Source organism: Aythya marila (assembly GCF_965140915.1).
Source record: "Aythya marila genome assembly, chromosome: 2".
NCBI lineage: Eukaryota > Metazoa > Chordata > Aves > Anseriformes > Anatidae > Aythya > Aythya marila.
The window spans coordinates 9,662,978-9,677,248 of record NC_139043.1 but is presented as its reverse complement, the minus strand read 5'-3'; the positions used below and the strand labels follow the sequence as shown (position 1 = coordinate 9,677,248).

At 45.7% G+C, this 14,271-nt stretch overlaps 1 protein-coding gene across 1 annotated transcript in view; it reads right to left on the bottom strand.

The window, feature by feature from the left end:
* Window positions 1-10,761: 10,761 nt before the first annotated feature.
* DNAJB6 (DnaJ heat shock protein family (Hsp40) member B6) overlaps window positions 10,762-14,271 on the bottom strand; it is a 65,089-nt gene continuing 61,579 nt past the window's right edge. The window contains exon 10 of the mRNA XM_082753044.1: window positions 10,762-11,227. Coding sequence (XP_082609170.1) covers window positions 11,190-11,227 — 38 coding nt within the window. The 3' untranslated portion in view covers window positions 10,762-11,189. The remainder of the gene's footprint in view (window positions 11,228-14,271) is intronic.

Sequence of the window (14,271 nt, the reverse complement as noted above, 5' to 3'; positions counted from 1 at the left end):
TCAGGAATCACAGCTCAGCTAAATGCCAGCTAATATGATGGCCAAGTTGGGAGTCAGATGGTAGGGTTATCACCTACCAGGGTTAGCAAAGGAAGCAGAAAGAAGTGGTCACTGGGAGGAAACGTTAAAAACCACACCAAAAGTAATGGTTACCCAAGACTGGATACCCAAGAAGACAAGCCAGAGTTTTAGTCTGGACACCAAAGATAGGGTTCAGAATTGTCTAGGTTGGTCTTATGTTTGGTTAGCCTAGGTTAGTGCTTAGTCCAGGTTTCTGCCAGGGTGGCTGGTGTTTAACGCCTATTTAAATAAGGCTCCTGTCATCAGACTGGAAGGCAAATCAGCTGCCAAGGTAGGTCAGTACCATAGGATGAGCTCAGACATTCCTGGGATTCAACAGACTATGTTGACTAAAGCTCCACTGGCTTCAAGAGGTGAAAAGACATCAGGTTCCCATGGGGACACCTCCCTGCAGGTGCTTGCCACCCAAGGAATTCAGAGAGGCACCAGCACTGATACCTGATTTTGCAGAAATATGGGGATCAAGTCCAGTGATGCCCCTGACAGGGCTGGAAAGAGAGCTGAGGAGAGAGCAAATGGACATATAGGAGGGAATCAGTAAAGGACAATGCCTTGCATGGAGCGGGACCAATTCAGATTTAAACATTTGGTCCTGGTTCAGCAGAACATTGGCTATGAGAGGCATTGAACATTTGTTTATTTTTATAATTTTGTGTAGCCTGAGTGAAGTTTTTTGGAGCTCTAGGTAGAATTCCCCAAAAGGTACTTTCTTTTTCTTTTTTATTTCATCTATGGGCTAGCTCTAAAACAGACAATGTAAACCAGAGACATTGTGTTCTCATTCTAGAATGGCCCATCACTGACTGGGGAGAGAAATTTCATCCACAGTTTAGCAAAGCACATTGTGAGTAACTTAAAGATTAGTCCCTCCTAAAGCCAGGAAACAATTCCCATGCTTAAATTCATGTAAACAATTCATTTTTAACTGGAATCACAGAAAATTACTCATTTAAGTACTGACAGGAATCAAAGCATCTCTTCCCTAGCCTCACTGACTTTCACAGCACTTAAATTTTTACCATTTAACATTAAAATATAAGTGCCGCGATCTTTATTTTTGGATGTGGTTTACTTTGCTATAGAGCTGCTTAATTCTCTGCCATATCTGGAATGACATTTGCCATGGATGTCAGCCAGTAAGTTTGTGAAAGTTTTTCTGGTTCCCTGGAAACCTTCCCTAACATCCCACCCGGCCTAGAGTTTAGACAATGACACATCTCAGTGTTACATACTTCCCATGCTTCGGTTCTGAAAGGATTTTTCCCCTTTGCATATGAAGAAGATGTGACATATCCTAGATCGGCTTTTGAGACATTCTTGAGATGCTCGAGATGCTCCATGTTTAAGAGAAATATTTATTTTACAGTTTGCAGCCAAGGGCAGCTGGCCTGGCTCAGAACCCACTGACTCCATTGGGAATTGGCTCCGGCTGATATGAGCTGCCCGGAGCCTGCCAACATGTTCATGAGTGACCGAAAGGGTAAACCTGAAAACTGGAGGAATTGTTCTAGCGGCTAATAACAAAATGAGCTTGTATAGATAACAGACAAAAAAAAAAACTATGTTTGGCCTGCAATTTTAAGAGGATTTACCTTCGCTCAAGCTGTAAACGGTTTAGAGCAGTGCTGAAATGCAGATCTGGGCCCCAGTCCAGTATTCCCTGGGAAGAGAAGAGGAGACACATACCAGTATCACTGGGGACCAGGCTCCTACCTAAGCGACCCAACTGAAGACTAAGCAGCCCCTGTGGCAATGCTTTTCAAGGGACAACACTTGAAACAAAAGGCCAGTCCAACAATTATAATAGGAACCCAAGTTGTTCCACTGGAAGAAAAGAAAAAAAAGTCTAATAACTAATAATAGCATAATAACATTCTTCAGGGTCTCTCTCCATGTAGACAAGTCTTCCAGTAGTTCCCCCAGGCTATCAGAGAGACCTCCAGCAGATTTCCAGATTTTTTGTACTGCCTCCTATTTGCAGAGCAGCTGTTTCTTCCAAAATAAGTGGGACTTGCTCCTGCTGGCATTATCCCTTTTACACATAAAATAACATGGGTAGAACAATAGCAAACAGATGTGATATATGATATATCATAAAATATAACAGCAACATCTCTCTCCAGCCCAGGAGGGTTATTTAATTTATCAGTTTTAACGAGTGTTCAAGCAGTTTATGACACATACTGATTCGTGCAATCTAAATGCAGCTATGTCATTAATATCATATAAATCTTTTTAAGCAAGAATCTATGCTTTCACACAAAAAAAATGGTATCTGTGCTACACCAAAGGCTCATGTTTCATCAAATAAATGCAATTGGGATTAGGCTAGTGGTTTTAAATACAATTATCCTATAGTAAAAGCAAGTTTGATGCTTTCTAATATTAGTTCTACTCCTATGCTCTGTCAGTAGGAAGGTGCTGAGATCATGTGAAGAGAGGGTAGCTCCCATAAGAAACCTAGCTGACAGATTGGTGTTTGGGGGCGTCATGCTAGTTGTGTGATTTTACTCCCCATTTTTGAAATCTGTAACCAGTCCTTAGTAATAAAGGCTACACAAAACACATATTACAAGTAAAAAGAAGAGATGACAAGGGACTTGAATAGAGTGGTTTCCAGCCAAGGGTCAAGGTCAAAGAGCATTTTGATAGCAAAATCAGCAGTCATTATTTTGATGCACCTATGTTTTGTCCCCAGCCATACGTTACGCTGAAATAGCCGTGTATACATCACTAATGGCTATTTCAGAACCTATGAGAGCTTCTGGCAATGCTCCAAAAGTGAGATACAAAGAACAACCCACAGTTGGCAACTGGCAAATTTCTGGTTTTCTCTTAAGTTTATAAAATATGGATGGATTTTCCAGGGGCAAGAGAGGTACCAGTAAAATATTTCCCAGGCATCGGAATTATTCACAGAATCACAGAATCACAGAATTTTCTAGGTTGGAAGAGACCTCAAGGTCATCGAGTCCAACCTCCAACCTAACGCTAACAGCCCTCCACTAAACCATATCCCTAAGCTCTACATCTAAACGTCTTTTGAAGACTTCCAAGGATGGTGACTCCACCACTTCCCTGGGCAGCCTGTTCCAATGCCTCACAACCCTTTCAGTGAAGAAGTTCTTCCTAACATCTAACCTAAAACTCCCCTGGCTCAACTTAAACCCATTCCCCCTCGTCCTGTCACCAGGCACGTGGGAGAACAGATCAACCCCCACCTCGCTACAGCCTCCCTTGAGGTACCTAAAAAGAGCGATAAGGTCGCCCCTGAGCCTCCTCTTCTCCAGGCTGAACAAGCCCAGCTCCCTCAGCCGCTCCTCATAGGACTTGTTCTCCAGGCCCCTCACCAGCTTCGTCGCCCTTCTCTGCACCCGCTCAAGCACCTCGATGTCCTTCTTGTAGCGAGGGGCCCAAAACTGAACACAGTACTCGAGGTGCGGCCTCACTAGAGCTGAGTACAGGGGGACGATCACCTCCCTAGCCCTGCTGGTCACGCTGTTCCTAATACAAGCCAGGATGCCGTTGGCCTTCTTGGCCACCTGAGCACACTGCTGGCTCATATTCAGCCGACTATCCACCATCACTCCCAGGTCCTTCTCTGCCTGGCAGCTTTCCAACCATTCCTCTCCCAGCCTGTAGCTCTGCTTGGGGTTATTGCGCCCCAGGTGCAGGACCCGGCACTTGGCCTTGTTAAACTTCACCAGCAATAGAATCAAGTAAGGTCTTACTGGTCTACAAAATCCCAGTCAAGAATTTTTTAAACAGGAAAACTAGGCAAGGTGGGAATTATGGCCACTTGACTGAAGCGTGGATATGGCCTGAAGGATGTTGTATCCCCTGGAGGAGCCCCCGGTGGAGCAGGTGGATGTGGCCTGGAGGAGGCTGCGGCCCATGGAGAGCCCCCGCAGGAGCAGGCCCCAGGCTGGAGCTGCAGCCCGTGGAGAGGAGCCCACGCAGGAGCAGGGGGTTTGGGGGGAGCTGCTGCCTGTGGGGGACCAGTGCTGGAGCAGATGGACCCCATGGGATGGAGCCGTGTGGGAGCAGTTGTTGAAGGATCAGTTTGGGAAGGACGGCATCCCGTGGGAGAGACCCCGCGTGGAGCAGGGGCAGAGAGGGACTGTGAGGGAGCAGTGGGGATGAAGCGTCAAGGACTGACCACAGCCGCCAGTCCCCATTCCCCCATGCCACTTGGTGGGAAGATGCAGAAGAGGGTGGATGGGGGGAAGGTTTTTTGTTTGTCTTTGGTTCTCGCTGCTCTCGTCTGTTATTAATTGGCAGTAAATTACATTAATCTCCATATGCTGAGTCTGCTTTGCCTGTGACAGTAATTGGTGAATGATCTCCCTGTCCTCATCTCAACCCATGATTTTTTTATTTCATCACATTTTCTCCCCCTTTTCCTTTGAGGAGGGGGAGTGAGAGAGTGGCATGCTGGTGCTGAGCTGCTGTGAAAACACTGCAGATGTTGAGGGAAATCTCCACGGAGAAAGAGAGGAGGCTGTGGGTTTAGGACACTGTCAAGTTTAGTCAAGGAACAGCGGTGGCTGAAGGCTGGGCAGGTGGACTTTGAGCTTTGGCATTGGAATTGCTTTTTTATCTCTTCATGCCCTACCCGTAGGAAGGAGATAACACTTCTCCTCCAGCTGGTGATAGAGTGGCAAGAAAAAAATTGTCTAGAAAATGAAAGGGAGACACTTGTACAGTGGCAAGGGTTTTATAGCTGAAAGTAAGGCAAAGACACATTATCTCAACAGTTCCCGAATTTGAGTCTGAAAAAAAGAAGGAAAATTGTGTCTGTCCTGGAATGAATGGCTTTGAGAAGAGTGAATAGAAAACCTAGAAGCAGACACCAAATTAAAACCTTTTTTTTTTTCTTTCTTTAGGGGAAAATTATTTAAAGACAAAAAGCAGAGAGTAGGAGCTGAGCTGAGTCACGGTGTGACGATGAAGGACCAGGCATCAAACACACAGTGCACCAGCAGGTCTAAAGACAGCCAGGTGAAGGTGCCCAGTTATGCTGCCCTGGCCTCGTTTACTATAAAATGACAGCAGGAGCCTCATAATAGGTAAAGCAAGGGATGAACTAGATGGAGGTGAGGTTCTGAAAGCTGTCACCTGCCCAAGTTGAAAAGCTGATGTAATAAAGAAGAGGGCTGGATTTGGTTGGAGCCTAGAGAAGAACGTCCCTGGAAGGATCTTGTCATAGAAGAAGAGGAGCAGAGCAACAAGGCGGCTTGTGACAGAGCTGAGGGCCATCCAGGAGCAATAAAACTAATCCACTCTTCATGATGCTTAGAGCCACCTATATACTTCAGGAAAGACCCAGTTTGAAAAGCTGAAGGTTCACTGAGAAGAAAAAAAAAATGGAGTTTTAATAAGGATTCATTTATTCATAGTTCATTAACAATTTCCCCAATTTCTGATACTTGTAAACAGAGCGGCCTTGTCCTACAGCGGCAGGCAGGCAGTTCGGTGCCGCGCTCTCCCGGCGGAGGCTGTGCTAATGTGAGCGCTCTCAGAGCATGCCTGGTATTTTTGGAAGCCTAAGCAGATTCAAAATAGCTGAGCGGTGATGTGTTTGGAATCAGAAGCCCAGGTCAGAGGGGATTAGGAGGCTGGACTCGTGGTAGCAGGCCGCACAATCCCAAGTAGTTGTTCTGGGTGTTTTACCCATGCCCCACCATCAGCCTGGATAATCTGCTTGGTAGCCCCAGAAACTAAGCAAAATACAGGCTCTGTGAGGCAAAACAGCCAGGCTTAAGTTTCTGTGGGAGGCCTAGTTATTCCAGCTCAGTTTTCCATTTTGCTAAGTGGTCATTCAGAGGTCCTTCATAGCAGCCCCTTCATCTCCAGCTACATCCTTCCCTTCTTCCAGCCATGCCAGCTCATTTCCAAATTCAGCAGCATGGCACATGGTTCACAGGTTTAACCAAACTTCAAAGGTTTAACCAAAGGAAGAAGTGTTTCAGACTGACTTCAGGGTCAATGCACCAAGAAGAGCAGATTTATTAGTTAAAGCTGATGGACCTAGGGTCTGTACTTACTTTAGGGTCTGTTCTGAATATATTTTTTCTTCCAATATTTACCACAGCTGGAAATGAAAAGGAAAAGAAAAAGAAGACCAAAAAAAAAAAAAAAAAAAAAAAAAGTAAAAAGAAGAAAAGAATAAAAAAAAAAAATACTTTCTGTTTAAATTGCTGTAAAAATCCAGTCCATGCATGCTTTGATAGGAGACAGCCTAATCCTCTTCTTGCTTGAGTGGTCTCCAATTTCTGCCGTGGAGCTGACAAGTCCCCTTGGGTTTATGGTGAGGGATTTTTTTTAGACGACGACTTTTTTTTTGCTCTACTGATTTTACCTCAGGGGAAATCACTGAGATTTTTTTTCCACAAGAAATAGCTGCTCCTTATTTATTTAGATAAGCTATCTAATTCCATTAAAGGTAGCTGTTTTGGGGGCCTTTTTAAACAATCTTCCTTTTGCTCTGGATTCTTGAGATCTTACAACATCTTTTTACAAAACTAGTTGGCTTTGACAGTCAGGGTTACATTAGGCTTGTCTAACAAGTGGGAAAATATACTTAAGGCCTTCACAGAGGACAGTCACAGGTCTGTTCCAGTCCAGTGGGACTCACATCCAGCATGCTGGGGGCAGAGCTGAAGGACAGCCAGGACAGAATGGGATACATTGCTTCTGCACCAACCCACGCCCCAAAAATGTGAGTACCTCCAAAAGGGCAGGTTAAAAATGCAGGAGATAAATAATGGAAGGAGTAGAATAACATTCCCGTGATGGATGTGCTGAATTTTTTCTCTAAATCAGGAAGATTTCTTCCTATAGCCCTGCTCTGTGTCACATCCCGGAGTGGCGGACATAGCACAGGAGCAGCTGGATAAAGACTTACAGGCTGAATTGTGCCAAAGGGCAGAAGTGTTGCCATAGCAGTTCTTCCAAATACCATTTAAACTATTCAGTTTTGTTTTCTCTTGACAAACACGGGATAAACTAATTACATTATTTTGCAGATAGGAAGTGAAATAAAGCACCTTATCTCTGGGAAAGCCCTCAGCTATGGCTGTCACTGTACAAATACTTGCACTGCAAATACCATTAGGCAGAATGGGAGGGTAAGCAACCAGAGCCACCGGCAGAAGGGTGGAGCACAGCACTCAGCTGATGTCCCCACCTCCGTTTCTGGTGCCCTCAGATTTCAGGGAGAGAGAGAAATGTGTTGTCTTTATATTGGGAGTACAGTGGTTGAATTCCATTTTTATAAACTACAGGATTGTTTAATCTGCACTGCCCACTGTTATTTCTCTGTGTGCTCATCTTATGAAATGGCATGATTGAGGTGTTGCTCTGAAGAATTAACAAGCTAAATGGTCTGAACGAAGTGAAAGAGAGAGGGATTAAATTACCTTATTTTATACACAGGGATCAGAGAGAGGCTGGCTGGTAACCATTGTAAGATTGGCTCAGGAAGGTAGGTGCAGAGTCAAGACCTGCATGCAGATTCCCTAAGTCCCAGGCTACTCTCATAACCATGAAAGCCTTCTTCTGAAGTACAGAGCTAGGCTTGTAATATGGCCATGTATCATACATCAAACCACCTTCTGCCTCCAGCCTACCCTCACTCCAGCAAATTTCCACCTTTGAACTTTGTATCTGCAAGGGCTGATTCCTCCAGTAAAACCCGTGCTTCCAGATTAATATATTGCAGCCCCAGATGCCCAGGAATTGCAGAAGACCAGAAGGATTCTAAAGAAGAAATCATGACAGACTTTTTAGAAAGCTGGTAAATATTAGGCTAATGTGCTGGGAAGTTCATGTGTATCAAAAATGGGGACGAGGTAGAGAAAGCTCAGAGAAAGCTCTTGGCTGATGCCAAAAAAAGTGTTTTAGTAACAGCTTCAACTTGACCTAAAGAGTCAGGAACACGCCACCTTCTTCCTAAGGGAAAAGCAGAGCACTGCCTTATTGATGAAGTTGGGAACCTGACAGGAGTACATTAAGCTCAGTGGCGCTAAGCACCTTCTAGGCTCATAAATGATAGCAGGATTTGAAGGTTTACTATGTAAGTATCCAAATTAACTAATCACAGTAAAGTGTGCCACATTTCCAGTAGTACAAATTCGTTGGGTAAGGCTGCTTTAAGGTAATGTGGGTTGATGGAATTTCTTAACCATTGCACTCGGAAGGATACATCATGATTTAACTCACTGAATATCTATACATTCCAGTGCAAATAACACAGTAACTGCTAGGGCTAAATTAAGGTTTGTTTTCCATTCAGAAAAGTACTTTGCACTCCACAAGGTGTAATTCAAATAGGGAAACCATTTCAGGATACATCCTGATAAAGGTATCAAATAATTTTGGCTGGATTCTGAGGCAGCAACGTTACTTCTCTTACTTGGCTATTCTGTTTCCTGATCACTATAAAATGTCCTTTAAAAGTGAGATTCAGTGTGGTGACATACATAATACTAGCTTATTTATGTTACATATGAAGCCTTAAATAGTTCCAGAATTTTACCTCAGACTGCCTCTGTTGGTATGATCACTGTATAATCCCAGTAATGGTACTTGTCACTAGAAATACAACACTAAAACATGCAGTGCTGAATCCTGCACCAAGAGCCAGGTGAGCATACACAAATACGCCAGTGACAGCTCTGAAGTGGGACAGCAGGAAAAGCTACACCTGCAATAAGTACATCCACACATGACAAAAATCCTAGACAGAAGGGAAGAGCCTGATATAAAACGTATCATATCTGTTTTAAATTAATCTTTGGAGTACAAGAATACAGCTGTGTCCTGGGGCTCTAATTTTAGATAAGGAAACACAGCTGTGAACTGACTTTGACAGCTCTCTTTCTATATGCTGCCTCTTACAAGTCTAAGAAATAAGCCACACCAGCTCAAGACCATTTGGCAATAGTCCATAGTTTAATATTTATCAAAGTGTGTATAATTATAGCTACCCTGGCAGTTGTACTTATGGTATTTTCCCCACTGAAACCCATTACTTATGGCTAACTCATCACAAATCCTATGCTTAGTCCTGGCCAGAGATGGTCCTACCTGCTTCTGTCTCCCTGAATGGGAGCCTGATGTAAGGGCATTGCAGACAGACAGACAGGCAGGCAGTCGCTTGGACTATGCTGCTGCTGGAGGAGCTGAGTGAATGGGAGCACATTCTGTAAGAGGTGATGCCTAAGCCAGATAACCATCCCGGTTGTGGCTGGGTGTTTCTCTGTGAGATACGCTGTGGGTTTGCCATGAGATCATAACCTCCTTGCAAGCATTATTAAATGAAATTATATGGCCCCACATAATGCAGCAGATCAGATTTTCATAATATTCCCCCCTCGCCCATAAAACAAAGGACCTCTATTAAGGAGGCACAAATCAGGGTTAGATCACCCCAGTGTTTGGCACTACCTGAATGTAAACTCAAAGGCCTAAAAAATAAAGGCTCTGCACTGAAGTGTTCAGAAAACTGCTGATTCCAGTGTTTTAAGACTATCTGATAAAGGCAGATGCTGTTTGTTTCATCCTCTGAGCTGCAAGGACAGAATCCATCCTCTTGGCCTAAGAAAAGTAGTTGAAAATATTCAGAAGGATGTTTAAGGTATGTTTACATGTGTATATGGAGGCATGAATATTTATTTCTGTGGAGAACAACGCAACTTTCAGCTTGACCAGAAATCAGCCCCAAAGCAGAGCAAGAAGGCTAGCAGGAACAGACAGCAAAACATCTCCAAAATGAAACTTGACTTGACAGAAAATTGACTTCTTAAAATTAATGATCACCCTCTTTCCATCTGATGTACCTGCTTTCTCTGGGAACATTCATCTCTGCCAAAACACCTCAACAAAAATCTCTCAGTTTGCTGTTTTCCTGAAAAGGTCAGTTCTATACAGGGAAGTAACTCAGAGGTGGGTCTCCTGTGTCTTTGGTCCTTTGTGCACCAGTAATAGGTCAGAGAATCGCAGCTGGGTTGGGTTGGCAGCACCTCAGGTTCCCTTAGGGTCCCTCGGGCCCAGCCCCTGCCCCAGCAGGGCCACCCAGAGCAGGGTGCCCAGGCCCATGGCCAGGTGGTTTTTGGAGCTCTCCAAGGAGGAGACCCCACAGCCTCTGGGCAGCCTGGGCCAGGGCTCCACCACCCGCCCAGCACAGCCTGGGGATCAGGCGAATCTCCTGGGCTGTCAGTGGATCCCCAGGGGCTGAAAGCTTCCACCTCAGGACTGGGATCACTTGAGCAGCTCCAGTGTCACAGGGCTTGGGCATTGCAGCTCTCCCAGGGCATCTTCCAGTAGGGGCCTGGGGTCCCCATGCCCAGCTGAGACGTCAGCCTTGCTGCCATGGGCTCTTTCTTGGCTCAGAAAGCCCAGTTATGGGGAAAAGCTCGGGGTTGAGCTTAAAATGTAGTTACTTGCAGGTGGTGCTGATGTATGTACCCAGCCACACAACACCCTCTGTATAAACACACCAGAACTGTAGTTTAAATGACCACTAATGCAGTGCTTACCTGGAGTAAACCAAGAGTTGAGGGGACGTGGAGATCACATCTCATTAAAAATAAATAAATAAAGAAAGAAGATGAGGAGGTCCCTAAGTCCCTTTGCTTACAAGAGACGCAAAAGAAGAGAGGACCCACCAGGTAGGTAAGCTGTTTATTCACCAGTTCTCCAAGAAACATGAGACATTTTCAGCACAGGCAGCAGAGGAAGAGGACCCACATTTGTGAGATCTGGGAGCAGAGGTCGCCCACATAAATTAAAAAAAAAAAAGCAAGAGCAAGCAGAAAAAAAAATAGGAGGAAGAGCCTCACAGGTGTCCCCAAACATCTCTAAGTAGAGTCTTACACAGCTGTCAGGCAAAGCAGCTGCTTCCCTGCAGTTAAATTGGTCCGCTTTTTGCCATCAGCACTGTGGAGCTTTAATACCAAATCCTCAGTGCTGACCACCATTTCTCCTTCGAGTGAAGGGAGGCGACGGCAGGTGCTTGGTGCTTGGCTTTCCCCTTCTTCCTCCTCTTCCTCCCTCCAGCATCTCAGAGCGTGGTGCCGTGTCCTGCCCTGGCAGCACGCTCAGCTTCACACCTGCTCGGCTGCTTTCCAAATGGGCCTCACACCTTTAAAAAGATAATAGATGTTTTCTTTATCATCACCTCTGGAAAAATTCTTAATAAAAGCTGAGATTAATACATATATATTATAAATAGCTCAGCAGTACCAGACAAACAGCTTTCACACTCCAAAGCCTTATTTCAGGAAAGCGAGCACTCTGACTGCAAGACGCAGACCACTATTGATTGCCAGTCCCATAAATCACATTTATTTTCCAAATAATAGGAAGATTCATTGTTTTCTGCCAAGCGTTGTCACCTTGTAATAGAAGCCAGTCAAAGCAACAGTAATTTTCACACCATAAAAACAGTATCAAGTCTGTTCACTGAGCAGGATGAGCGCTATCGATCGGGGAGGGAGGGGAAAGAAAAACAGGAGACGAAAGCAAAGAAATTAAGTAATGATGTATAGGGTCTGTAATGAAAGGTCTGTTAACATTTCCATTATTCAGCATCCCTCCCCAGAGGCCTGCTGTGAAACATTTATAGCCCTGTTAGCAAACCCTCTCCTCAAAGCAGGGCTGCAAGGGGTTCGTGGTGGGACACTGAGGTGTCAGCAAAGGGGGGGCCGAACCCTTGCATGGTCACTGTTTATTGACACTCAACAAAAAAGCCCCAGAACATTTGACTAAATTGAGTTTTTCTGCTGCAGGGAGACTTAGGGCTAAGGGAGCGAGGGCTGCAGAATGGTCACCATCAGGGGAGGTCACAGAGTGGTGGCAGAGGGGACAGGTCTACTTCTACCTGCCCCACATCTGTCTCCGCTGTCCTTACTATCAAAATTCACCTAAACATTTAAAAATAATAATAATAATTAAAACAAACAAGCAAACAAAACAAAACACCATCTCCAGAGCAGCTCACATAGATCAGATACTTGCAAACTGGCCAGCCAGGAAGTTTGCTTGCACCACCCTGGCCATGAGCATTTCAGCAGGAGGCAAAGCAGGTGGCTGAAGGTCTCAGCAGAGGTGGAGGAGACTGAGACTCATGTCCTGAGGAGCCTGGCCTCCAGTAGCACCAGTTCCATCACCCACTGTGACCCATCACCTGCTACATCCCATAGACACAGTTCCATGCCCCGTGTAAGTGCAGCATCCTGAAGGATCCTGTCCGTGGCTGCTTAGTGGCTGTGTGGAGGGTTAGCGCCATGCCAGTAATGCAACCATCAGTAAATGGAACAAAAAGCTGACCTAAAATGTCCTGGGAGCTTTTCTGCCCGTCTCCAGGCATCTGTCACTCTCTGGATTAAGTCAAAAAGCACAGGGCCAGTCTCTAACCCCCTGAATTTCCAAGTCAAGCCTTCATACTCTTAGTTCCACAGCAACGACAGGTGATGGTCTCATCACCCTTTTCTAGTCAATGTCAGCAGAAAGTAGCCCTAAAATAAAAGCAAACCATCCTCTCTGCTTGGAGAGGCAGCCTCCTCCTGACGGCTCCAGTTCCTGAGCAAGGTTAACCCATGGTAACAAGAGGCTGATGACTTTCCTGGGTGGAAAATTGAGGCAACTCCTTGTTAGCAACTTTAGCAAAACATTGCTAAACCACAGACCTGAACCTATCAGCTAACTAGCCCAGGAAAAACTTAGTAATCTCCGCATGAACCAGCAGCTGTTTCATAATTGTGCTGGTAGAAACACCTAAAGCTCTCCGGCTCTCTCAGCTGACACATCACAATAAAACATGATAGGAGCTGGTGATTCATTGCCATCGTGTTCTATCACATCCCAGCTCCTAATGCAACCTGGGACCTGCACTGCAAGTTAGCTGAATAATATTTTCCTAAGCAGTCATGATAGAAAAATCTGTGGTTCCAAGGGAAGTCATTTTGTTGAATAACCACCACCACCAAACCTGAATCCTGCTGAGAAAGAGGAGGCCCGGGGCTCAGGTGCACACAAAAATCTCCCTGCAAACCACAGCAGGGCTATCTCAGGAGCACAGCAAGCAGAGATCACCTACTGTTTGCACTGGGATGGAGACCCAGTTGGGTGAAATTGTATCTAAAGTGGAGATGGATCTGAATCAGAACTACAGATCCAGACACAACATTTGTGGGTTTGGACCCAGCTAGGCAATGGGCCAATATTGACTTTGCACTTTAAGAATCATTGTTTGATGTCCTGCACCCTCCCATCTCTGCAGGTCCTCCCTACCTGTGGCTGATACCTCCCCATGACTAAAATCCCAGCTGTTTATGATTTCCCAGATGAAGTCAGTGACCCTGTAAGCGAACTCTTATTTTGCCTTCCCTGTGCAAGATGGAAGGAACTTTGCCTTCCCTGTGCAAAATGTGCTGAAGGGCATAGGGAAAACCACAGCCCTGGTTTCTACAGCTGGGAAAAACCCTCTGCACAGTGGACAAAATGGGTCAGGAAGTGGAAAAGCAATTTCAGTGCCATGTGCAGTGCTGTGGAAATTGGGGACGTATGGAGTTGCACAGGCCGTGCCTCCAGGGACATGTCACACCAAGACAAGGTGTCTTCCCAAGGGGACCTGACCCATCTCTCTGCTTGGCAGTGGTTGTACAGCCAGCGCTGGGCTTTCATAGGAGGTGGCAAACTGGTGGTGGCATGTGGAGCTGGGGACAGCCAGCACCTGCAGCCCAAGGAGGAACAAGTGGATGCAGGAGTTGTGCAGGGTCAGGAGCGGTGTGTCCCGTCTGCTGCCAGTGCCCCGTGACACATCTTCATCTGAGACGGGGTGAAGGAAGGTGAAGGTGTGTGGGACCACGCTCTGCAGACACCAACCCTACAATGAACTCACACATCCTCGTTGTGGAGCCCAGGAGTCTGGTGAGGCTGGAGGCATCAGAGGTGGCTCTCAGGGGTCGCTCTGCTCTTCCCGCATCCCAGGCTTTACTCAGTGGCGTTTTCCTCCATCTATCAGCCCAACACAGGGTGGTAGCGAGTTGCTAAAATGCTAGTCATGCTTGTCTGGGCGGTCATCACAATTTATAGAGCTGAGTTTAACGAGCTCTCCTAGCCTGAGAGGACGATCAAAGCTAGTGAACGGCTTTCCTGCAAGGAGTGATTAAGCACGCCGGGCCT